Genomic DNA, 27,218 nt, shown 5'->3' with positions numbered 1-27,218 from the left:
ATCTGGTGTGTTCTGTGGTGGAACTGGTCCTTCTGGGAGCAGATATGACGGAGGCAGAGGAATTGTGAATACGGGATGGCATTTTTGCAGGGTGGGAAGAGGTGAAATCCGGGGAGCTGTGGGAATTGGTGGGTTTGTAAAAAATGTCGGTGTCAATTCGGTCGTCGCACTCTTGGACAGAATTCAACTGTCTCACATCCTCCCAGAATCTAAAGGCAACCAAAGCTCTGATGAAGAGTCATCCAGACTCCAAACGTTAGCTTGCTCCATGGATGCTGACTGACTTGCTGGCATTTCCAGCAGTTTTGTTTTCTGTACAGTTTCCAGCAATTTGCTCCTACAGGGCGACACTTAGCTGCCCGGTTGAACCAATGAACCAACTGTCCGCTGCCTACCTCTTACCAGGAAAGGCACAAGGGAGATGATACAGACCTATAGGTCATTAGAAGATCTTCCTTCACGAAACTCATGTGAATTTGAGGATCCAATCCTGCCATCACTTCTTGCTGGTTAGTAGTGTTGAAAGGATCTCCAACTGGGCCTAGGATATAGCAAATTCTGAGCTAGTAAATTCATTGAAGAAAATATTTTGTCTCGATGGGGTTTCATGAATACGTAGCTGAGCCTGAGGTCACTGTGACCTCCATAGTCATGTGTTAGTATTCCACTAAGACAATAGACCCTGTCCAGTTCAGAGTGTCTCTAGCCTTACCATCCTGTCCAATGAACATCAAACAACAGTTTAACAGTTATTAAAAAATCTGGCCTGGGACTGTATCAAGACCTTAAGAACTCAATTATCTGCAAATGAAATCTACCAAAGATATTTTAAGGTCATTCAGCCCATTGTATCTATGCTGATTCATGGGAAGATCTCTTCATTTCATTCTAAGGCTCTTGACCCATGGACCTCAAGGTACTGCTTTGTCAAATATTTCAATTCTTCTCTGTTTCTAGCTGGGCCTTTTAACGTGTTGGTATCCTTCAGCTTGGAAAATCACTCCTTATTTCAACTGAAGATGGGCCAGTGCCTACGGCCATACTAGTCTGACAACGTCTGATCTCGGAAGCTAAGCAGACTCAGGCCTGGTTAGTACGTGGATGGGAGACCACCTGGGAATACCAGGAGCAGTAGGTTTTTTGGGTGGCACAGTGGCTCAGTGGTTAGCACTGCTGCCTCACAGCGCCAGAGACCCGGGTTCTATTCCCGACTCATGCGACTGACTGTGTGGAGTTTGCACATTCTCCCCGTGTCAGCGTGGGTTTCCTCCGGGTGCTCTGGCTTCCTCCCATAGTCCAAAAATGTGCAGGTTAGGTGAATTGGCCAGGCTAAATTGCCCGTAGTGTTAGGTGAAGGGGTAAAGGTAGGGGTATGGGTGGGTTGCGCTTCGACAGATCGGTGTGGACTTGTCGGGCCGAAGGGCCTGTTTCCACACTGTAAGTAATCTAATCTAATCTAAGATAATACTGTAGTCCATTTATCTGCAGCTCTACTGTCTTCCCATTCAAAGATCTAGTTGCTTCATAAAATAGGTCACAGTGGCCTGACCTCAAATATCCTCTTTATATTACACTCCTACTCAGTCTAGCATTTGGGTGAGTTCATAATTTTCCAAATATTATTCTCACTCAGCATGACATGTCACACAAAAGTGGTTGGATAATCACGGGTAAAGTTAGGTTTGCCACTTCCTCCAATATCATAGAAATCGTAGAAACTCTACAGTGTGGAAACAGAACATTTGGCCCAACAAATCCACACTGAGTCTCCGAAGAGTAACCAAAGAAGATTGATGAGGACAGAGCAGTAGATGTGATCTATATGGACGCCAGTAAGGCGTTCAACATGGGAGACTGATTAGCAAGGTTAGATCTCATGGAATACAGGGAGAACTAGCCATTTGGATACAGAACTGGCTCAAAGATAGAAGACAGAGGGTGGTGGTGGAGTGTTGTTTTTCAGACTGGAGGCCTGTGACCAGTGTAGTGCCACAAGGATTTTTGTCATTTGCATAAATGATTTGGATGCGAGCATAAGAGGTACAGTTAGTAAGTTTGCAGATGACACCAAAATTGGAGGTGTAGTGGACAGCGAAGAGGGTTACCTCAGATTACAACAGGATCTGGACCAGATGGGCCAATGGGCTGAGAAGTGGCAGATGGAGTTTAATTCAGATAAATGCGAGGTGCTGCATTTTGGGAAAGTAAATCTTAGCAGGACTTATACACTTAAAGGTAAGATCCTAGGGAGTGTTTCTGAACAAAGAGACATTGGAATGCAAGTTCATGTCTCCTTGAAAGTGGAGTCGCAGGTAGGTAGGATAGCAAAGAAGGCGTTTGGTATGCTTCCCTTTATTGGTCAGAGTATTGAGTACAGGAGTTGGGAGGTCATGTTGCGGCTGTACTGGACATTGATTAGGCCACTGTTGGAATATTGCATGAAATTCTGGTCTCCTTCCTATCGGAAAGATGTTGTGAAACTTGAAAGGGTTCAGAAAAGATTTACAAGGATGTTGCCAGGGTTGGAGGATCTGAGCTACAGGGAGAGGTTGAGCAGGCTGTTTTCCCTGGATCATCAGAGGCTGAGGGGTGACCTTATAGAGGGGTTGGGGAGTCCAGAACTAGAGGGCATAGGTTTAGGGTGAGAGGGGGAAAGATATAAAAGAGACCAAAGGGGCAACTATTTCATGCAGAGGGTGGTACGTGTATGGAATAAGCTGCCAGAGGGTGTTTTGGAGGCTGATACAACTACAACATTTAAAAGGCATTTGGATGGGTATATGAATAGGAAGGGTTTGGAGGGATATGGGCCGAGTGCCAGCAGGTGGGACTAGATTGGGTTGGGATATCTGGTCAGCATGTACGGGTTGGACCGAAGGGTCTGTTTCTGTGTTGTACATCTCTATGACTCTATGAAACCCAGACCCATTCCCCTACTCTATTGCTCTAGATTTACCTATGGAAGGGAAGATGTGCCTCACCTATGCAATGTTGCCATTTGTTAATTGTTTTAATCCTGATAGTTAGGGTTTGCATATCGTTCTGTACTCCAGACTTTCTTCACATGACATCCGTGCACAAGGAAGTTGGAAAAGTTGGAACAGAGTCAGCATCAAAAGTCTTAGAAGCTTTGATTGTTAGTCTGAGTTGCGTGTCAGTTGGAGTGTTAATGTCAGGTTAATCACACTAACAAACTTTTAACAGTGTTGCCGTTATGGTTAAGAGACATGATTGAGGTTACTTGTCTTTGAGCACACTTGGCACTGTGGAAATCAATAACTGCTCTCCACAAAGGAAAAACTTATGTCTTGATCTGTATCTCCTGTATTAACAAGGAGGAAATGCAACTAGGATTGGCATTTCAGGGCACCTAAGGGGAAGGATAACTCCATTAGAGTTCCCTTGATTGCTACTGGATAAAACTTGGTGGAAAAGACTAGCTATGCAAGTGACAGGATTAGACTTGGCAATAGAGCCAAGTGTTTTCCATGCTCAACTGACCAGTGGAAACCTGGAGTGTAAAACTGGAGGAAGATCCAGCATCGCTAAATCTTTGAGAAAGTTAAAAACTGAAAGAGCCCTGCGTAGGCTGTCCTGAGGAAGGGTCACCGGACCTGAAACATTAACTCTGACTTCTCTTCACAGATGCTGCCAGATCTGCTGAGCTTTTCCAGCAACTTCTGTTTTTGTTTTTGAGAGAGTTAATTTGGCACTTGCAGGAGGGAGAGAGAAAATAGAGACGAGACGCACAGCCCTTTTCTCTCACTTTACTAGATAAGTTGGATCGCTTAGTAATCTGTTGAACAGCAGTTGGACATTCAGGTAAAGGAATTGCACATTTTAAAGCTGTGAAAATCGTTCATCATTCAAAAGGAGTTAGGAAAACTAGCTTGAGGTGGCAGTATTAACATTGGTAGAGTGTCTTTGTTTGTGCATCTTCAAAAACCTTATCGACAGGATTCGTTATAGAAGATGGCCCTCCTGCATTCTTGCTCAATTCTCTCCAACTTGATGGCGATATCACTCGGTACCTCAGGGATGGCTAGGCGAACAAACTTCTGCATACCCAAGAAGCCGTGCTCTATTGCCACAGCGAGTAAGAAATAGTGGAGGTCGGGGAGGTCAGAAAATAATTGCCTGAATTCTGGTGACAGGCTTATGAGCCCGCAGTTGGTTATGATCGCCAGTGTGGTGAGATACTCAAATGCCATCTGCCAGGCCCCTATATTAGCAGACGGGACTGGGAACTGCCTCTGTAAAACCTTGCTAAACTTCATGCTTTCCAACTTGATTCCCAAGACATTGTTCAGGAAACTGAAGGAGCCAGCCAGCGGATAGGCACTGGAAAAGAGGGTGACGTAGCCAAACTTTATGAAGAGCTCCAGGTATTCCTCCAGCAGGCCATCCGATGAATCCCTGAGGTTGGCTTCCTTTTCAATCAACTGGAGTCCAACGTTGGCCGCAGATGAAAGCATTTTGTCCACTTTTATTAACTTGAGCTGGGTCAACCAGTATGGGATGATGGTGTCGAAAAACTGCCCCATGAACTGGTGAACCAGTAGCTGAGCAGAAAGGGTGTCTGCTAATCGCTTCATATCTCTCAGGTAGAAGGCGAAGTAATAGTGAATGGCAAAGTTGTTGATTAGGTAGAAGATAAGGACCTTGGCCAACAAGTAGCTTTCATGGGTGGAAGCTAAGCGATGGTTCTCCCTTTCTGTCAAGGCTTTGGCTAAAATAAGGTACACCTTGTTTAACGCCTCCACAATGGCACTGTATGCAAGTATAGGGACATAGCTCAACAGCAAGCTCTGGACTGATTGCTCCTTCAGGTCATGTTCTTGAGCCTTTCGGTCCATGTCTAGGTATGTCGTTATGAGTAAGGAAGTGATGGTCAAGCAGCCAATTAAGAATGGCATCGACTTGATCAATATGTTCATGTTGCGTTGCTGACTGAGTACCGAAGTATCCTTGACGACAGTGGCCTTGTGCAGGCCTAGCTTCTCCTCGAAGCCAGCCCTGACCTGCTCGAAGCCTTCCATCTGCCGGAGGGTCCCCCACTTAAACGTCAGCTCTGCACTGCGACGTTTCCATCCCTCGAGGAACACGGTGGACCAAATGATGTTGTAGAGGGCGCAGATAACACACCCGCCAGAATCCTTCAGGTTGGTCACGTAGAAGAAGAGCTCCAAAAGAGTCCGAAACGCGAGGCCCCACGTGAAGTAGCCAAGGAAACCAAAGTACAAGGCGACCGATTCACCAAAGTAGTTTCTCAGAGCTTGAACCGGCTGACTGATGAGGTAAGAGTGCTTCTTCCACTGTTCTTTCAGGTTCTCCAGTTCTTCTCGATTGTGCATTGGGTACATTTTGGTGAGAATTTTGGCACCCCACAGCTCCGGGATGATGGGTTTACCGGGGGAGAGTTTGGTGTTGGGCTGGCCAGGTACGTACTGCTCGTTGGTTGCCCGCAGGTTGTCCAGCATGAACTTGATGATGTACAGCATCTCCGCCGTGGTGAGCAGCTGGGCCTCTGGTTCCCGGAAGTTCTGCCTGTCGCTGTACTTGAACGGCTTGAAGTTCCCGTCACCATAGACCTTCATCAACCCTGCCTCCTCCGCTCCGCGCAGCAGCCTGTCCAAGGTGGCTCCAATCAGCAAGACCACACCTTTGCTATCCGACTGATCGACCATTTTGACCTTCAGCTCGGCCCCACCTGTCGATTTTAGCCCCTCGATACGAGACATCATCCATTCGACAGTCTCCTTCTTTACCCATGGGGCAAGATCCAGAACAACCAGGGCCAGTGGAAAAGGATCACTGCTTTTTGAAGCATTCTCCATCAATTGACTTGATTATCACCGTTATTGACCCAAACACTATCACTAAATACTCAGATGTCTCTTTTTTTTCCCCAAAATGAAAAATCACCTCTGTGCAAAAAGGCAAGCTACATTATTCTATACGTTTAGTGGAGTAGGAAAGTTTTTATACCTAGCTTTAGTGTACATTGCAGTTCAGTTGAATTGCATCTTGTTTAAGTTTGAGGTTATTGAAAGGGAGGGCTGTGCAAACACAGCTTTGTGATGTCACGAGCTAGGTCACGGGGTGACAGGAGAGTTGCTTTCCATCTGAAGCAACTTTAATGGAAATACAGCAATATCTCCACAACCCTCACTGTCCACCTTATCTTCACTGGGCTATTTGCTTTATCTGCGACAGGATGGGGATGAGACAGAGATTAGGCAGACGGAATGGTACAGAAAAAAGGTCTCCCACCAAACAGTTTAAATGGCTGCCTTAAATGGCAGCATGATGGCTCAGTGGTTAGCACTGCTGCCTCAGAGCGCCAGGGACCCAGGTTCGAATGCAGCCTTGGGCAACTGACTGTGTGGAGTTTGCACATTCTCCCTGGGTCTGCGTGGGTTTCCTCCAGGTGCTCCAGTTTTCCCCCCACAGTCCAAAGATGTGCAGGCTAGGTGAATTGGCTAGGCTAAATTGTTTCGGGATGTGTAGGCAGGTACATTAGTTAGGGAAAATGTAGAGTAATAGGGTAGGGGAATGGAGACCCTCTTCAGAGGGTCAGTGTGGATTTGTTGGGCCAAATGTTTCCACACTGCAGGGATTTTATGATCTAAATCTAAGATGGTCATTAAGCCATCTAAGATATCGCCATTGCTTCTTTTGATAATGACCTGAAATTGGTGTCTGCTTATTCTCAATCCTCCTGCAGCTGGGAGCAGTTGTTTTCCTATCTAGTCTGCCCAGACCCCTTTTTGAATAGCTCTAAAAAAACTTCTCTCAGCCTTCACCTCTCCCAGGAAAAGCCGACCTAACTCCTCCGATACACCTTCTCAACTGAAGTTCCCCGTCCCTGGAACAGCTCTCATGAACCTTTCCTGCGGCCTCCCACCTCCAATCAAAAGGTTCTTTATCCAGGGACTGGTTAGAATGTAGAACTCCCTGCTGCAGGCACGGGATGAAGTGAACAGCATAGACACAAGTAAGGAGAATATAGGGAAAATAATAAAGTGTCCTTCAGGTAGGGTGAGGAATGGAAGGGAGGAGGCTTGTGTGGGACAGTCACACAGATAGAGAATAGTTGAGCCATATAGCTTGTTTCTGTGCTGCACATATCATGTGTATATCTGAAATTGCAGAACTTATATCTATATATAATAATAGTACCTATATGTAAATCCATCGATGAGCAAAGTTGTGTCTGTACCAAGGTGGCATGTCAGTGACTCTGGAGATACCACAAAGCTCCTTCACTTTTATCTTCCAGTTCTGGACAAATTTACCTTTAATTTGTTTGAAACTAGAACTTTAATGCTGCAGACAGAATAGATGTTTTCCTTTGTTTCACCTTTTATGGGATCTAGGTGTCACTGGCAAGGCCACCAAAATGTTGCCCATCCCTAATTGCCCTTGAACTGAGTGGCTGGCTCAACCATTTTGTTTTTAGTCACTCACAGGACATGGACATCTCTGGCCAGTCAGAACATAGAACATTACAGCGCAGTACAGGCCCTTCGGCCCTCGATGTTGCACCGACCTGTGGAACCAATCTGAAGCCCGTCTAACCGACACTATTCCATTCTCATCCATGTGCCTATCCAATGACCTTAAAATTGGCGAGTCTATTACTGTTGCAGGCAGTGCGTTTCACATCCCTACTACTCTTTGAGTAAAGAAACTACCTCTGATATCTCTCCTATATCTATCACCCCTCAATTTAAAGCTATGTCCCCTCGTGGTAGCCAATGCCATTCAAGGAAATAGACTCTCACTGTCCAATCTATGTAACTCTCTGATTATCTTATACATCTCAATTAAGTCATCTCTCAACCTTCTTCTCTCTAACAAAAACAGCAGAAAGTCCCTCAACCTTTCCTTATAAGATCTTCTCTCCATACCAGGCAACATCCTAGTAAATATCCTCTGACCTATTTCCAAAGCTTCCTACAATGCAGTGACCAGAACTGTACGCAATACTCCAAATGCGGCTACACCAGAGATTTGTACAGCTGCAGCATGATCTCATGGTTCCGAAACTCAATCCCTCTACCATTGCCCATCCCCACCTGCCCTTGAACCAAGTGGCTTACCGGCCATTTCAGAGGGCAGCTGAGACTCAACCACGTTGCTGTGAGTCTGGAGACACATGTGGGCTAGACCAGGTAAGGATGGCGGTTTTAAGTGAACCACATGGGTCTTACTGACAACTGGCAATGGTTTCATGGTCATCTGCAGATTCTTAATTTCAGATTTTCTTCTTTTGAATTCAAATTCCACCATCTGCTATGGTGGGATTTGAACCCAGGTCCCGAGAACATTAGCTGCGTTTCTGGATGAATAACCTAACAATAATACCACTAAGCCATCACTTCCTTACAAAGGGTAGTTTAGAGCCACCACATTTGCTGTAGCTGTGGAGTCACCTGTAGGCCAGATTTGGGTAGGGATGGCAGATTTCCATCCCTAAAGGACATGAGTGAGCCTTGAGATCTTTAACAAGGAGATGACTTAGGTTTAGAAGATTTTTCCCATGTGGAGACACACTTGAGACAGACAAAGCTAATGCTTAATTCTGTTTCCATGGTTGGTTTCTCCTGGAACACAGTCTGAAGCTTCAACTCCACGCCAAAAGTGTGGGTGACCATGGGATTCTCACAGAATGTGGTGCTGAAAATGCACAGCAGGTCAGGCAGCATCCAAGGGGCAGAAGAATCGATGTTTCGGGCCTAAGTCCCTCATCAGGAATAATGATGAAAGGCTTACGCCCGAAACGTCGATTCTCCTGCTCCTCGGATGCTGCCTGACCTGCTGTGCTTTTCCAGCACCACACTCTCGACTCTGATCTCCAGCATTTGCAGTCCTAACTTTCTCCTATGAGATTCTCTCACTCTTACCACCTGCTGCTGGTGTGTGTTGGAAAGATTTGCAAGTTGAATGTCAATACGTTTGGTCATGTTATGAATATTCTTTCTGTGTCCAATAAGAGCAACACCCCAAAATCAGACCTTCCGAACTCTGAGGTATGGACGTCATTCCCTTTGCCTCAAGACCTCCTGCGTGAGACCTCAGTTTAACATTTCATCCCAGGACAGCACCTCCACAAGTGCAGCACACCAGCACTGCCGGGAAGTATCAGATTGGATTTCTTTGTTCAATAAATGTTGCAGAATTTGAGCTATAGGGAGAGGCTGAACAGGCTGGGGCTGTTTTCCCTGGAGCATCGGAGGCTGAGGGGTGACCTTATAGAGGTTTACAAAATTATGAGGGGCATGGATAGGGTAAATAGGCAAAGTCTTTTCACTGGGGTCAGGGAGTCCAGAACTAGAGGGCATAGATTTAGGGTGAGAGGGGAAAGATATAAAAGAAACCTAAGGGGCAACTTTTTCACACAGAGGGTGGTGCGTGTATGGAATGAGCTGCCAGAGGAAGTGGTGGAGGCTGGTACAATTGCAACATTTAAAAGGCATTTGGATGGGTATATGAATAGGAAGGGTTTGGAGGGATATGGGCTGGGTGCTGGCAGGTGGGACTAGATTGGGTTGGGATATCTGGTCGGCATGGATGGGTTGGACTGAAGGGTCTGTTTCCATGCTGTACATCTCTATGACTCTAAGCCCCGGAACGGGGCTTGAACTCAGGATCTTGTGACGCAAAGCAAAGTGCGCTGTCAACCCAACCTAGAGTTCACACTTACTTAATTCTCTGCTTTTCTCAGCCTTAGTGAGAGACAGGTTAGTGGCTTTTCCCAGTGACTCACCGACTCTCTGGCAGTGAAATGCTGCAGCATCCCTGGAAAGGAAAACGTTTTGGTAAATGGCCACAGGCTCGTGCTGGGGATAAGACCTCCAGCTTTCCTCTCGATCCTCAAAATAGTACAGCACAAAATATTTCACGATGGGGAGGTAACACCACGATAAGCCAGCAGTGGACAGAAGCACCTTCAAAAGGAAACAAAAAGGAATGACAATACCATACAAGGCAACGCCTCACTTGCCTCGAGTGAGACTCACCTCATTTTTTCCTTTTGACCCACCTCACCGATGAGCATTCCCAGCACAGACATGAGGAGATGCATCTCAAGAGTTCAGGAGCAAAAATCAGTCACCCCCACAAATTCTCGTTAAAACTAACAGACGGAGAAATGGGCAGGCCGTTCTGATCTCTGCACCAAAGATGAGGTGGAACACACAAAGGTACTTAAATGTAAAATATTTTCATTCCTATAGCACCATTCACGACTTTAGGTGATCTCAGAACATTTTGCAGGCAATTAAATATATCTCATTGAATCATATAGTATTAATGAGGCCCTTCGGCCCATAGAATTTGGCCATGCAGGCTCAATGCTAAGTCTACACTTGTTCCCCTTTCCAGCACTTGCCCCACAGCCTTGAATGTTAGGGCATTTTAAGCGCTCATCCAAATATTTTTCAAAAGGTTGTGAGGTTTCCTGCCTCAATGACCCTCCCAGGCAGCTTCCTCAAAGGAAATTTCCTCAAATCCCCTTGTAACCTCCTGCTTTTCATCCTAAAATTATGCCTCCTTGTTACTGAGTAAGGGGGACAGTTGGTTCCTATGCACCCTGTCCATGCTCCTCATCATTTTATACACTTTAAGCAGGTCCCCTTTCAGCCTTCACTGCTTTAAAGAATACAGGGGGAGCCTATCTAGCCTCTCTTCATCGCTAAACTGCTCCAACCCAGACAAACGGCTGGTGAATCTCCTCTGCACACCCTCCCTAGCAATCACATTCTTCCTATTGCGTGGGAACCAGAACTACACATATTTGAAATGTAGCACTTGTTGTAAAAGCAACCGCCAATTTAACTCCTTCCTCTTGTCTTCTGGAAGAAACCTGTGTTACTCGGCCCGTTTTTACCCGTTTACCTTCAAGTATGTTGGGCGCCCATTCTCGGCACTTCCCACAAAAGCTTCTATGAATGCTGATGGGTAGGTCAGGATGTCCGAAGCACTCCAGCTCTGACTCTCTGAAAGCCACATTGTAAACGTCAGTGCTCCCTTCAACTGCTGCTGCAATTCCTCCAGGTGACTCTGCACTGGGAACAAATGGTGACGTCAAGCCAAATCCGAGGAATCTCCGAACACTAGTGATGGTGATCACCACATCCTGGACTTCCCACAGTGGGGGATATCCTCCATAGCTTCCGTGGAAGATTAATAGAAATTCACAGAGAATTCATTGGGAAAAGTTTCAGCTGCAGCGAGATCTGGGATACCCAGTGAGAAATAAAACCCATTAAAAATTTAAATCAGGGCTTGGCTGAACATCTTTCTTTGCTGCCAGTCATGATTTGGAGATGACTGGGGTATACAAAGTTAAAAATCACACAACTGCAAATGTGTTGCTGGTCAAAGCACAGCAGGCCAGGCAGCATCTCAGGAATAGAGAATTCAACGTTTCGAGCATAAGCCCTTCCTTACCTAAAAATCACACAACACCAGGTTATGATTTACATATGAAAGAACTGAATCCACCACGGTCATTCGAACAGATGAGAGACTTAACAAACTATCAAGGTATCTTTCAATACATAATTTCAGTTACATGACATTGTAAATTTTTGCTATAAATTCTGTCTTGCAATAGCGACGCTCCGAAAGCTAGTGTTTCCAATTAAACCTGTTGGACTATCACCTGGTGTTGTGTGATTTTTAACTTTGCTGCCAGTGTGTGACTTTTATGAAATTGAAAAATGAACATGTTGTGGAACCCATTTTCAGTTTACGCTTTCTATTATTGAAATTCATAGAGGGATTCACTAATGATCGTCAGAGCTGGTGATTGTCATTGTATCATATGACTAGTATTTCTAAACCAATTTTCCATGGCATTGTTGGAAATATGTCATAAAATACTGTTTTATAAGGAGAAAGCTCTGCATAATTGGGCAGCTAATAAAATGAAGGTGAATGCCATCAATCCTAATTGTATTGAAGTAGATATTGTTTATTAAGGTCATGTGGGTACCCTTCCTGTTTCTAGGCCAATATGTTCAGGTTCAAGGTCCACTCCACAATTTGGTTTACAAAATTATAAGGAGCCTGGATAGGATAAATAGATAAAGTCTTCTCCCTGTGGTGGGGGAGTCCAGAAATAGAGGGCATAGGTTTAGGGTGAGAGGGGAAAGGTATAAAAGAGACCTAAGGGGCAACTTTTTCACACAGAGGGTGGGACGTGTATGGAATGAGCTGCCAGAGGAAGTGATGGAGGCTGGTACAATTGCAACATTTAAGAAGCATTTGGATGGGTATATGAGTAGGAAGGGTTTGGAGGGATATGGGCCAGGTGCTGGCAGGTGGGACTAGATTGGGTTGGGATATCTGGTCGGCATGGATGGGTTGGACTGAAGGGTCTGTTTCCATGCTGTACGTCTCCATGACTCTAAGTAAGGTGTTCATAACTTGGTAACCAGGCTGAAGTGTTAACTTGTAAATCCGCCCAGCACACACCAGTGACAGATATTGAGAGCAAGAGAGATTTTAGGCCAGCCTTCAGACCATAAGGAATAGGAACAGGAGTGGGCCTTTGAGCCCCTCGAGCCTCCTTCGCTGTTCAATAGGATCACGGCTAATCCTACATTCCTTACATCCACTTTCCTGACCTTTCCCCATAGCCAGTGATTGACTAAGAATCTATCTATAGTTCGGGTGTAATCCTTCTTCAGGACCTGAAGAAACATCGACTTCTCCACCTCCTGATGCTGCCTGGCCTGCTTGTTCTTCCAGCTTCCTGCTTGTCTACCTCAGATTTCAGCATCTGCAGTTTTTTTGTTTTTAAGAATCTATCTATGTCAGCCTCAAACATGCACAAGGCCTCCGACCCCTACAGCTCTCTGAGACAAGGAGTTCCAAAGACTCACAACCCTCTGAGAGAAGAAATTCATCCTCATCTCAGTCTTGAGATGGCACTAATGTTGGAACCTCTACCAATACTTTCCAAAGCTCCAGACTACAAATGCAGTTAAAAATGCATGTTGCCACATTTTTTGGACTCTTCGTGTATTGTAACACACCACCCTAGGGCATTGGTCAGTTCTGACTCTGGTAACGTTTACGGGTGACTAGTGATTTCTATTTACTTCTTCATTCTTTCAGAAGCCTTAAGAGTGTCAGTTGAAATGTGATAAGACAGAAATAAAGTGATGAATGGGAAATGCATCCTGGGTATACAGTCTTTGTAAAGTGTGATTAGAGGATAACAGCTGCTGTTAATGATCTCATTGTAAGGCAAGCTTACAAAATTTTACTCCCTTCTATTTTAAGTGAGGAAGCGGGGGCTGTTACACAGAATTAACTTTGATAAAATGGTTGAGAGAAATTTAATTGAAATCCTGGTACAGTTACATTGTCTATAATCATTTCTCTTTATTTCAGCATCGAGGGGTGTAAGGTAAAATCACCATTGTCCTACCAGACCATAGTGTGCTCTTTTATTAGAGAGAAGTGATTGGTGGTGGTTTAACATAAGGATCACCAGACCTGTGGTGAAGGGAGAGGTTGAGAAAGAAACTTTTTCATGGTAACCTTGGCTGATGCGGGAATTGAACCCACACCATTGGTGTCACTCTGCAATGCAAACTGGCAGCCAGGCTAACTGAGTGAACTGATCCTGCATCATGAGATTTACATGGATAAGGAAGGCCATTCAACTCTTCTTGAATTGTGTCTCCCATCACAGTATCCAATCCTTAAAGGACTTTGAGTTGTAACCTGCCCTTTAACGAGGTGCCTGTTATATAATTCAAGTCACTATAGTCCCAAAGGACCATGGAACTGTCCTCTCATTACAGAGAGATGACTGTTAGTGAAAGCCACCATATCTCAGGTGAGAGGTGAGATCCAGAAAGTAGGACCTTCATGGTAACCTCAGTTGGTCCATGCCCATGGATACTTAAGGACACTATTATCAATGCTACAGCACAGATGATGTATGACCATCATGGTCTAACACATAAATGGCCATTCATCTGCTAAATCATCAGATGGCCATCAAGTTTTCATCTGTCAGTGTAAGTTCCTTACCTATTTTAGCATACGCCTGAAGTGCTTCTCTGTCACAGCCTGTAGGACCTTTCAAGTAGTAGAATTCAGTCAGTTCCAAAATGTCAAGGAATGGACTTAATGACCCAAACCAGGTCGCTGAAGAGTTCACCCCTAGGCTGGCTGCTACCTGGGAGATTGGACATAAGGAAGCTCCAGTAAAGGACAAATTATAGCAAAATACGACAACGCGGGAAATATGAAACAAAAGTTTGAATTCCATAACATGAGAGCCTAACCTCATGATGTAAGTCCCCCATTTTTCTTACATTCCACACTCCATAATGGCCTTCTCTCTTTTCTAGGTCTTTTGTTTTCGCTCTCTGCAGAGGGAATCCATTTTCTCCCTTTCATATTGTAATTGGCATCCATTTTACATCTCTATTTCTGTTTCACTGCAACTAACAATGGCTTTGACTTTTGAAACAAAAAGCAGAAATTGCTGGAGAAACTCGGCAGGTCTGGCAACATCTGTGGAGAGAGAAAAACACTTCGAGTCCAGTGACCCTTCATCAGACTTCTTCAGTTGCCTCCAGATTGCAATTTTTTTTTTGCTTCAGAATTCTAGCATCTAGCAGTTATTAATTTTATGTTAGATTTTGCCTTTTGCACTGGGCCTCCACACCATTTGTACCCCTCACTCTTCTTCAGAACTTTGTCAGTTGCTTCCAGACCTGCTGAGTTCCTCCAGCAATTTCTGTTTTTGTTTCAGTCTTCCAGCATCCGCAGTTATTTGTTTTATTTTAAACTTTGTCTTTTGCACTGGACCTCCACACCACCTGTTCTCCTCACGCCTCCTCTGAAAACCACCATTTTCTAACCTTCTTCAGTTCAGAAGAAGAAACATTTTGAATTTGAAATGTTAACTCTGTTTCTCTTGCCGCAGGTGCTGCCAGACCTACTGAGTTTCCTCAGTATTTCCTGTATTTGTATCAGTAAAGCGCAGAAGGACGTTTTGGATGATCAGATGCCATTGAAAAATTCAAGTTATTCACAGCTAAAGTTAAGAGCAACGATACCACATCAAGTTGCCCAGAGGAGGTTTGCTTTAGTTCATCAGCAAACTCTGTCAATGCGCTATCAACATCAACAAAGCTTGCATTTATGTAGTACCTTCAACATGAGAAAATGGCCAAAGGCACTTCATGGGACTGTTATCAAACTATATTTCACATGGAGACACATAAGGAGATATGAAGATAAGATATTAAGATAGACGACCAAAAGTATGGTTGATATATTTAGGGAGCATCTTAAACGAGGTCAGCAAGATGGGTTAGTTTATACGTTCAGTGGTAGAACAGAAGAAAAATACTCAGGTCCATACAAGTTAGGTGGACTGGCCATGGTAAATTGCCCATAGTGTCCAGGAATGTACAGGCTCGGTGGATTAGCCATGGGTAGTGCAGGGTTGCAGCAACAGGGTGGGGGGTGGGTGGGTCTGGGTGGGAAGATCTTCAGAGGGGTGGTGTGTATCAATGGGCTGAATGTCCTTGTTGTAGGGATTCTACGATTTGACAATCCAATGAGTCCACAAAATTGCAATGCCAAGTGAACAGCAATATATAGATGTCAGATCCAACCCCAAAACCATGTGGTCAACCAGATGAGGTGAATAAACTGAATAAAACCCAAGTTGATTAAAGGAGACACAAATCTGGGGAAAAAAAAACTACTGCAGCTCATGTAACTGTGATTGCAGAAGCCACCTAGCCACGGCGCAAGAAAAGATGTATTGTTCTGATTCTTCAGATAATTGGAAGTGAAGTGTGAGATTCTCTGGGATTACTTCATTTGAAGGTTTAAGGAAGTCAGCTTAGTCGATTTGAAAGCACATAGACCTTTGGGTTCAAGGCCCAATGCACTAATATTTAACTCATCAATTTGAGTGTATATTCTCTGGAGTTTGGGAAAAGGAAACATATATGATTCTGAAGAGGTTTTATAGCTAACAGGATGTTTCTGTTGGTTAAGGAATCTGAAACATGGATTCACAGTGTCAGGAAAAGAAGCCAATCATTTAGGAGTACGATAAGGAGAGGTTTCTCCTTCTGATGGAATAACTTGTACCTTGAAGCTTTGATACTGATGCGGGATGTCCTTATTTCCCATCAAAGTAATCAGCCCGAGCACAGTCTCAAATTTGTTTGGATTTAATGGGCATAGAGCACTTTTCAAACCAAACACTTCTAAACCTGGGACCTGAAAGATGTAGTTTCCACAATCAATAAATTTAGACGTTGACTGAAGCGTCTGATGGATAATTTCCTCATCTTTCTTTTGCCAGAGGTCCATCCTGTTAGGAGAAGAGTTGATAATAAAGTGTTAGAAAAATAAACAATACTGTGGCTTCTCTTTTATTCACAGGATCTGTGCATCATTGGTTGGTTCAGCATTTATCAATCATTTGGTGGCACAGTGGTTAACACTGCTGCCTCACAGCACCAAGGACTTGGGTTTGATTCCACCCTTGGGTTACTATTGGAGTTTGCATGTTCTCCCTGTGTTTGCAGGGGTTTCCCCTGGGTGCTCCGGTTTCCTCCCAACTCCCAAAGATGTGCAGGTTAAATGGATTGGCCATGCTAAACAGTCCATAGTGTCCAGGGATGTGCAGACTAAGTGGACTAGGGTTACAGGGATAGGGTAGGGGGTTATGTCTGGGTGGGATGGTCTTTGGAGGGTCTGAATGGGCTTAATGGACTGCTTCCACACTGTAGGGATTGTAGGATTCCTAATTGCCCTGGAATTGAGTGACTTGGGCCATTGCAGAGGACAGTTGAAAGCTAACCACATTAATGTGGTCTGAAGTTACACGTAAGCCAGCCCAGGTAAGGATGACAAATTTTCTTCTCTACAAGTCATGAGTGAACCAGATAAAATTTACTTTTAGTAGCAGTTGGTACAGTTGTCATTAAGCTCACTTTCATAGTTCCCAATTTTTACTGAATTCAAATTGCACCATCAAATTTCACCAGGGGATTTAAATCCCTACCCCCCAGAACATTAACCTGGTTCTCTAGATTACAACTCACATTACCACTATATAAATGTCTCCTCTCAAAAATGCTTGGAAAATCTTCAGTTATGCTTGGGATATCTTCTATAAATTTGTTTAGAAATTTTAGATCAGTCATGTTTCTGAGGGTGCACTGTACTGTCTTCAGAATGAAGACCTGTTGCCTCTTAAGTCTATGTAAGGGTCCTGTGGCATAATTCAAAGAAGGGCAGATGAGTTCTATCCAGTGTCAGTCAGTGTTTATCACTTAACCAACACCAGACTACAAAGTGATTCCTGCAAGATGATTTCGAACATCATGGCATTGAGAAAGGATGCTACACAAATACAAGGTCTGTTATTTCTTCCACTTGCCTCACTCTTGTGAAATGAATAAGGCAGATGCTGCCAAGTCCTCGGTGACAAAGGAAGAAAACTCTGCACTAAAAGACTTAAGAAGGAGATAAAGCTCCGATACTTAAAGGTGACAAGGCACTGGGGCTGGATGAGATGCATGAGATTGGAAACTGCAGAGGCACTGGCAATCGCTTTTGACAGGAGTTCAGTTTGCTGAACCAAAAACAGAAATTGCTGGTGAAACTCAGCAGGTCTGGCAGCATCAGTGGGGAGAACCAGACAGCTGGTTTGCAATGCAGACAGATGCTGACGGCGTGGGTTCGATTCCTGCACCAGCTGAGGTCACCATGTAGGTCTTGTCTTTTAAATCTCATTCCTCCCCTCAGGTCCGGTGAAACTCACCACCAAATCATCTCTCTCTCTAATGAAAGTGTGAGACTATGATGACTTTACCCTTTAATTGAGGCCTGGAGTACAAGAGGACAGAACATACACTGCTGGAATATTGTGTGCAGTTCTGGGCACCGCATCTAAGGAAGAAGTCAGTAACTCTTAGAAACGTAGATAGAGACCAAACAAATCAGCAGGGGTAGGCCATTCGGCCCTCTGAGCCTGCTCCTCCATTCAATATGGTCAGTCCCTACTCAGTCCCCTCTGCCTGCTTAAACATGACTGCATTGGAGAGAGTGCAGAAGAAATTTATGAGAATGGTTCCTGAAATGAGAAGTTTCAGTTATACAGAGAGATTGGAGAAGTTGTAACTGTTTGGCTTTTACTAACGGGGGATCGGGTTTAAGAGCCTCGAGGTTTTGCTGCAGCTCTACTCAGCCCTGGTGAGACCACACTTGGAATATTGTGTCCAGTTCTGGTCGCCCTACTATAGGAGGCTTTGGAGAGGGTGCAAAGAAGGTTTTTCCAGGATGCTGCCTGGACTGGAGGGCTTGCCTTATGAAGAAAGGTTGAATAAGTTTGGACTTTTCTCTCTGGAGAGAAGGAGGAAGAGAGGAGACCTGATCGAGGTGTACAAAATAATGAGAGGAATAGATAGAGTCAATAGCCAGAGACTTTTCCCCAGGGCAGGACTGACTGGTACGAGAAGTCATAGTTTGAAGGAGAAAGGTATAAAGGAAACGTCAGGGGTAGGTTCTTTACACAGAGAGTCGTGAATGCATGAATGCGTTGCCAGCTGTGGTGGTGGAAGCAGAGTCACTGGGGACATTTAAGCGACTGCTGGACATGCACATGGATGGCAGTGAGTTGAGGGGTGTGTAGGTGAGGTTACTATATTTTACATGGGGATTAAATCTCGGCACAACATCATGGGCCCAAAGGGCCTGTTCTGTGCTGTACTTTTCTATGTTCTATGTTTTCAATAGAGAGGAGAAGGCTCAAGGGAGACTTGATCACAGATTTTAAGATCATGAGAGCTTGAGGCAAAGTAGACTGTTCCCATCCTAAAGAGGCTGAGAACCAGACAGCATCTTTTTAAGGTGTTTTGCAATACAAGGAAGTGTGAGGTGAGAGAAAGCTTTTCCACACAGAAGGTGTTCTGGCATTGAAATGGACTTGCCTGGAAATATGATGGATGTCAGTTGAGTCGACGCATTGAAGTTGGAACTGGATGTTCATTTAGATGGGACCATCATGCAGGGTTATAGAGAAAGGCAGGAGCTTGGCACAAAGCTCGTGGACGGCACGGTGGCACAGTGGTTAGCACTGCTGCCTCACAGCGCCAGAGACCCGGGTTCAATTCCCGCCTCAGACGACTGACTGCACGTTCTCCCCGCGTCTGCGTGGGTTTCCTCCGGGTGCTCCGGTTTCCTCCCACAGTCCAAAGATGTGCGGGTCAGGTGAATTGGCCACGCTAAATTGCCTGTAGTGTTAGGTAAGATGTAAATGTAGGGGTATGGGAGGGTGGCGGGTCGGTGTGGACTTGTTGGGCCGAAGGGCCTGTTTCCACACTGTAAGTAATCTAATCTAAAGTTAAAATGCTTGGCGCGATGAATCGAAACGCCTCCTTCGGCATCTTAACAATTGAATGATTTCAGAGCTGTTAAGTCCTAGGGAGTCTCGGAACTGGACTGAAGTGGTTGACACTCACATTATCAGTGACCCTTAGAAATGGAACAGGGGAGACCCGACTCAACACTAGGTAACAGCTTAAAAGGTACTGAGCCATGACAGAGTTATTCCAAACACCAACCTTTTCACACATGCCATCAGTGACCTAAAATTAGAAAAGGAAATTCTACTGTTTTTCCTGCTCTTTATAATGCCTGATGTACCTCCTTAATTTTCACATGCTCATGTTTAATTTCTGCAGGGCATCCAAATGGGTTTCTTCAAGAATTTTGCCAGCCGCAAATTAAATACACAGAATTAAACGTGTGTGTGTAAAAGTTGCCTCTCAGGTTCCTTTTAAATCTTTCCCCTCTCACCTTAAAACATATGCCCCTTAGTTTTGAACTCCCCCACCCTAGGGAAAAGACCTTTGCTATTCATCTTATCTATGCCCCTCATGATTTTATAAACCTCTCCAAGGTTATCAACCTCTTATGCACATGTGATAAAAGGCCCAGCCTATCCAGCCTCTCCTTATAAGTCAAACTCTCCAGTCCTGGTCACATTCTGGTAAATGATTCTGAACTCTCTCCAATTTAACAATATCCTTCCTATAGAAGGGCGACCAGAACTGTACACGGTACTCCAAAAGTGACCTCACTAACATCTGTATAACTTCAACATGACATCCCAAATCTTATAGGAGAAAGTGAGGCCTGCAGATGCTGGAGATCAGAGTCGAGAGTGTGGTGTTGGAGAAGCACAACAGGTCAGGCAGCATCTGAGGAGCAGGACAATTGATGTTTCGGGCATTAGCCCTTCATTAGGAATGGGGCTTGTGGGCCGGGGGGGCTGAGAGATATATGGGAGGGGGCGGGGCTGGGGGAAAGTTAGCTGGGAATGTGATAGGTTGATGAAGGTGGGGGTGGAAGTGATAGGTTGGAAAGGAGGGTGGAGCAGATAGGGGGGAAGGAAGATGGACAGGTAGGACAGGTCATGAGGGCAGCGCTGAGTTGGAGGCTTGGGACTGGGATAAGGTGGGGGTAGGGGAACACTTGAACTCCTCCTCCCACTCCACCAAGGACATGCAGGTCCTTGGCCTCCTCTATCGCCAAACTCTAACCACCCAACGCCTGGAGGATGAACGCCTCACCTTCCGTCTCGGGACCCTTTCAACCCCACCCTTCATCTACCTATCACAATCCCAGCTACCTCCCCCCCCCAGTCCCACACCCCCTCCCATATATCTCTCAGCCCCGGCCCACAAGCCTCATTCCTGATAAAGGCCTTGTGCCTGAAACGTAGATTCTTCTGCTCCTTGGATTCCAATCCTATACTCAATGGTCTGAGAATGAAGACAAACGTGCTAAATGCCTTCTTAACCATCCTGTCTATCTGTGAGGCACCTTTCAAAGAACTATGTATCTGAAATGAAGAGAAAGTGAGAATTGCATATGCTGGTGATCAGAGTCCAAAAGTGCGGTGCTGGAAAAGCTCAGCTGATCAGCACCATCCAAGGAGCAAGAGAGTCGACGTTTCGAGGATAAGCATTTTTGATGAATAGCTTATCCTCAAAATGTCGACTCGCCTGCTCCTCAGATACTGCCTAACTGGCTGTGCTTTTCCAGCACATTTCTTTTACTCTGTATCTGAAACCACAGGTCTCTCTATTCGACAACACTCCCCAGGTCCTATCATTAGCTGTGTAAGTCCTAAACATGCTTGTTTTACCGAAATGCAACATCTTGCATTTATCTAAATTAAATTCCATCTGCCACTTCTCAGCCCATTGTCCCAGGATCCCTTTGTAATCTTAGATAACCTTCTTCACTGTCAACTATACCACCACTTCCGGTGTCGTCTGCAAACTTACTAACCCCGCCTCCTAAATTCTCATCCAAAATGAGAATCACAAACAAAAGTGGACCTAGTACTGATCCCTGTGGGACACAACTGATCACAGGTTTCCAGACCAAAAAAACAACCCTCCACAACCCTCTGTCTCCTCCCTTCAAGCTAATTTTGTATACAATAGGCAAGCTCTCCCTGCACCCCCGTGACCTAAATTTGCTAATTAGTCTGTCATGCGGAACTTTGTCAAAAGTTTTACTGAAGTCCATATAAACATCATCTTTGGTTCTGCCCTCATCATTCTACTTGGATACACCCTCAAAAAGAGAAGTCCCAGTTTTTGTTTCCAGTTCATGTCTTACCTTAGGGAAGCCTTTATGAATTCGGAAGCTACTACTGGATAAGGATTTGGGGGGAGAGTTGATTCTGACAAGATTCCTTGTAAACACTGCTCCCAGTGCCAGTCCAGCCGGCAATCAACACAGTACTGCAAAGGACAGGGAAAGATAGCTCATGGTGTAATATGTTTCTCTGTATCTTACACACACACTAAATAACGAAACAGTACGCAGGCTACAAATTGAGAAGTTGGCTCTTCTCCTCTGCCTTCCATTGCAGCTCAGTGATCTAACCCAGAATGTTGTACTGAGTTCGAAATCCACTTGGGAAACATGAAATCTAAGTTAAGAAACCAGTGCAGTGCTGGTGGAGTGCTGCAATGTCAGGGGATCCCCACATTCCTTCACGTGTTAAAGATCACGTGGCAGTATATCAAAGAAAAGCTGCAGCATTCTCTTGTGTCCTGGCCAGCATTCATCTTTCAACCAAAATCATCATAAAGGAATACCTGTTTGCTCTCTGTGTGTGTGGGAGCTCGCTGTGCAGAAAATAACTGCAGAGTTTGCTAGAGTACTACGGTATCTTTTTTTATTCATTCATAGAATGTGGATGTCACTAGCTAGGCCAGTATTTATTGCCTATAGGGCAGTTAAGAGTCAACCACATTGCTGTGGGTCTGGAGTCACATGAAGGCCAGACCAGGTAAGGATGGCAGATTTCTTTCCCTAAACCAGATAGGTTTCATGGGTCATCATTAGACTATAGTCCCCTGATTGTTATTGAATTCAAATTCCACCATCTGCTGTAGCATGATTTGAATCCAGGTCCCCAGATATCGTCTGGGTCTCTGCTTGAACAGTCTAGCAATAATACCAAGAGGCCAATGACTCCAACTACATACAGTCATACAGCATGGAAACAGACCTTTGGTCCCAACAGTCCACGCTGAACACAATCCCAAACTAAACCAGTCCCACCTGCCTGCTCCTGGCACAATCCCTCTAATCCTTTCCAATTTGTGCACTTATCCAAATGTCTTTTAAACATCATAATTGTGCCTACACCCACCACTTCCTCAGGAAGTTGATTCTACACATGAACCACCCTCTGTGGAAAAGATCTGCCCTGCTTCATTTGCTGTAAAGTGATTTGAGATTTTAACTCTATAAGTTTGCAGTTGTGAAAGGTACTTTATAAGTGCATGATTCTTTTCTCCCCACTGCGTGACTGATTTTGGCTTTCCCATGGTGAGTTAGAAAAACCATAAACATTTCTACCTATCTGACGTAGGAAAGGATGTAACTACTAACGTTCCCAAACCAATGCAAAATTCAGAATTTCTTATGTTTTTTAAACGTTGCCACAGTCCCCAGGGACCATAGGGCTGCTCTCTCATTAGAGAGAGATGACTATAGTAACTTACCCTGAGCTGAAAATGTGTTGCTGGTTAAAGCGCAGCAGGTCAGGCAGCATCCAAGGAACAGGAAATTCGACATTTCGGGCATAAACCCTTCATCAGGAGGGTCACAATTCCTCAGAAGTGAGTCGTTTAGAAGGAGAGACCTTCAAGATAACCTCAGAAGGTGTGTGTGTGTGTGTGTGTGTGTGTGTGTGTGTGTGTGTGTGTGTGTATGGGTGTAATGTGTACGAGTTTGAGAGTGTGTGTTTGTGTGTCTGCGTGTGTGAGGGTGTGTTTGTGTGGATGTGATGTGTGTGTGTTTGTGGGTGTGGGTGTGGGTGTGGTGTGATGTGTGTGTTTGTTTGTGTGTGTGTGAGGGTGTGTTTGTTTGTGTGTGTGGGTGTGATGTGTGTGTGTGTTTGTGGGTTTGGGTGTGTGTGGGTGGGTATTTGTGGGTGTGATGTGGGTGTGTTTGTGGGTGAGGGTGTGTTTGTGTGGGTGTGATGTGTTTGTGGGTGTGGGTGTGTGTGTGATGTGTGTGTGTGTTTATGGGTGTGTTTGTGTGTGTGTGTGTGTGAGGGTGTGTTTGTGTGGGTGTGATGTGAGTGTGTTTGTGTGTGTGTGATGTGTGTGAGGGTGTCTTTGTGTGGGTGTGATGTGTGTATGTGTTTGTGTGTGTGCGCGTGTGTGTTGTGTGTGTTTGTGGGTGTGTTGTGTGTGTGTGTTTGTGGGTGTGTGCATGTATGATGTCTGTGCATGTATGTGCGTGTTGTATATTATCGAATCAATTTGTGCAGGTTCTTAAATTTGTGGGAGCTTTCAAAATTGAAGGAATCCCCATTTGAACCCATTGGCTTTTCTAGTAGATCATGTCTAGTGTGTATCTCAACTGTATTTCTCAGTGTTTGTTCCATATCCTGTGCTATGCTTTCCTGACCAAAAGAAAATCTTAGTCTTAAAAGCCTAATTTAACTTAGTGTATCCACAGCCACAGGTGATAATTTAGGATTTGACTTGCCTCTGATTTCTACCCCCAATGAGAATTTGTTGTTAGGGTCACCCAGTGTTTTCAGCAACTGTTGCTGCAGTGCCGCAAGACTGGGGTTAGTGGGGCTGTCTTTTCCATAGGGTGGGAGGTTTCATTTCTAGGGGGTATACTTTTAAAGTGAGAGGAGAGTGATTTAAAAAAGACATGAGGGGAAACCATAGAGGGTGGTTTGTGTGTGGCGTGAACTTCCTGAGGAAGTGGTGAATGGGGCATACTTACAAGGTTTAAAAGACTTTTGGATATGTACATGAATAGGAAAAGGTTAGAGGGACATGGGCTAGGAGCAGGCAGGTGGGGCTAGTTTCGTTTGGGATTCTATTTGGCATGGACTGGTTGGGCTGAAGGGTCTGTTTCTGTGCTATATGACTCTGACAGATGCATCATTGAAACATCTTGTATACAGTGCTGGAGGGGTCACCTACCTTTGTGAGGACAGCATCCAGATGACTGAGTCCAGGAGCTTTTACATTCGAAGCACTTTCAGACACATTAATGTAGCAGTCCTTATTGTATAGAAGCCCTGCTGTGTCATGGGGAGAACATTTACTGTTGCCAGTCACCTGCAGTTTAAAACAGAAAGGACCAGTCTTGCTGTAGTGGCCATAATAGTGCTATTAAATAGCTATCAACACTGGAAAAACAGGAGGTGTTATGGTTAACTTTATGTGAACATTTAACAAATGAAGTAGAATGTATACAAGCATAGGATTAGGCCATTCAGCCCCTTGAATTAGCTCTGCTACTCAGATCATGGCTGACCATCTACATCAAAGCCATATTCCTTAATGTTATTAGTATCTACAAATCTCTGTCTTGGAAATACTGAATGAATAGGTTTCCAAGGCCCTCTGTGGTAAAGAATTTCAAATTTTACCACCCTCTAAGAGAAGAAATTCCTCCTCAATTCTGCTGTAACTAGTCTGAGACTTTGTCTCCTAGCTCTCGAGAAATATCCTTTCTGCATCGAAGTTTCTTCAATGTATCCGCAAAAGTCAGTCTATCTAACCCCAGGATTAGTCTGGTGAAGCTCCTTCATACCTGCACCATGCGCAGATATCCTTTCTCAGGTAAAAGAACAAAAGCTGCATGGGATTCTTCAGGAGCAAGATTGAAGCATCACATCTTTACTCCTGAACTCAAATTCTCTGGTGATAATGGTGATGTACTATTTGCCTTCCTAATTGGAGCCAGGGCAACTGGAGGCTGGGTGCCAGTGTGTTCTGGGTTGGAAGACCTGCTGTTCTGGACTTTTATGTCTGTAACGCTGGACATTTTATTTCTCTGTTTTTTTAAGATCTTGTAACTAAAGAAGCTGTGCTTTAGTTGGTGTTATAAGTTTGGATGTATAAACTTTTCATTCAGTGTATGTGACAATAAAACTAATTCAATTCAATAATTGTCCTGATTGCTTCCTGTTCCTGTGTTAGCTATCAGTGACTTACATACAAGGACGCACCTGTCTGTCTGCACTTAAATACTTCCCAATCTCTCACAATTAAGAAATACTGTCTACCTCCATTCTTCTGATCAAGGTGGATAATCTCACACTTGTCCACATTATATTCCGTTTGCCATGTTCTTGCCCACTCAGTCAGCTTATCTCAATCCCTTTGAAGCCAGTTTGTAGACTCCTCACAACTCACATCACTACCTAGTCTCATATTCTTGGCAAACTTGGAAATATTACATTTGGTCCTCATATCCAAAACATTGATATATGGCCCTTTTACAGACCCCTGCTGGTTACAGCCTGTCAATCTGGGATTGACTATTTATTCCTGCACTGTTTCCTTTCTGTTAACTATTCTCTAATCCCAGCCAGTCATTACCCCCTCTCCCTTGTATTGTAACTTTGTTTACAGACCTCCTCTAAGTGACCTATTGGAAAGCCACTTGAAAGTCCAAATACACCACAAACATTATTTTCACTTTATCTACTCTGTTAGAATAACATGAAGCAACATCTTCAAAACAAAACTCCTACATTTTAGTAAAATGTGATTTCCCCTTCATGAATCATGTTGACTTTGCCTAATCAGACCTTTATTTCCTGCTGTCCAGTTTCACATCCTTTCTAATAAACTGTGGTATTTTCTCTACTACGGTTGGCAGGCTCACAGATCTCGAGCACCCATATTGTTCTCTGAAACAAAGGCGTTACATTTACAATGCTTCAATCTGTAGACAATGTTCCAGAATCTACAGACTTTTGAAAAATGATTACCCACTATCTCTTTTGGCACCACTCTCAACAAAATGGGCAGTAAATCATCTGGGAAATTGTCCACTTTCACATGAGTCCCTTGTACAATTTTTTTTAATATTCTCAGGATGCAGTGTTGGTGACTGGGCCAACGTTTACTCCCATCCCTAATTTCCCTTGAGAAGGTGATAGTGTGCTGCCTTCTTGAACCACCGCAGCCCATGCGAGTAGGCACTCCCACTTTGGTGTTGGAAAAGGAGGTCTAGGATTTTAACCCAGCAACAATGAGGGAATGGCAATATATTGGATTGGGGATGGTCAGCATGGTTTTGTGTGAGGAAAGTCATGTCTCACAAACTTGATTGAAGTTTTTTAATGAAGCAATCAAAAAGATTGATAAGGGCAGAACAGTAGACATTGTTTGATTGGACTTTTGTAAAGCCTTTGACAAGTTGTGGATGGCACGGTGGCACAGTGGTTAGCACTGCTGCCTCACAGTGCCTGAGACCCGGGTTCAATTCCCGACTAAGGTGACTGACTGTGTGGAGTTTGCACGTTCTCCCCGTGTCTGCTTGGGTTTCCTCCGGGTGCTCCAGTTTCCTCCCACAGTCACAAAGATGTGCAGGTCAGGTGAATTGGCCAAGCTAAATTGCCCGTCGTGTCAGGTAGGGGTAAATGTAGGGGTATGGGTGGGTTGCGCTTCGGCGGGTCGGTGTGGATTTGTTGGGCCGAAGGGCCTGTTTCCACACTGTAAGTCTAATCTAATCTAAAAAAAAAGTTCTGCAGGCTAGACTAATTAGTAAAGTTAGATCACATGGGTGAGCTTATTGACTTTATGGCAGGAGAGTGATGGTGGAGGGTTGTTTTTCGGACTGGAGGCCTAGTCCAG

The 27,218-nt window shown here is 44.5% G+C and overlaps 1 protein-coding gene and 1 pseudogene across 2 annotated transcripts in view; one reads left to right on the top strand and one right to left on the bottom strand.

The window, feature by feature from the left end:
* Positions 1 to 27,218, bottom strand: part of LOC132835806 (uncharacterized) — an 89,010-nt gene that overhangs the window by 10,902 nt on the left and 50,890 nt on the right. The window contains exons 15-21 of one of the 2 annotated variants that reach the window (XM_060854888.1): positions 24,549 to 24,686; positions 21,703 to 21,827; positions 16,147 to 16,372; positions 14,059 to 14,206; positions 10,903 to 11,072; positions 9,773 to 9,953; positions 433 to 541 (exon numbers count right to left, since the gene is read on the bottom strand). In XM_060854888.1, coding sequence (XP_060710871.1) covers positions 433 to 541; positions 9,773 to 9,953; positions 10,903 to 11,072; positions 14,059 to 14,206; positions 16,147 to 16,372; positions 21,703 to 21,827; positions 24,549 to 24,686 — 1,097 coding nt within the window. The remainder of the gene's footprint in view (positions 1 to 432; positions 542 to 9,772; positions 9,954 to 10,902; positions 11,073 to 14,058; positions 14,207 to 16,146; positions 16,373 to 21,702; positions 21,828 to 24,548; positions 24,687 to 27,218) is intronic. The other variant, XM_060854889.1, reaches the window with a different exon arrangement.
* Positions 1,030 to 1,138, top strand: LOC132836077 (5S ribosomal RNA; annotated as a pseudogene).

Source organism: Hemiscyllium ocellatum, chromosome 45, assembly GCF_020745735.1.
Source record: "Hemiscyllium ocellatum isolate sHemOce1 chromosome 45, sHemOce1.pat.X.cur, whole genome shotgun sequence".
NCBI lineage: Eukaryota > Metazoa > Chordata > Chondrichthyes > Orectolobiformes > Hemiscylliidae > Hemiscyllium > Hemiscyllium ocellatum.
This window is presented reverse-complemented; position numbering and strand designations above follow the sequence as displayed.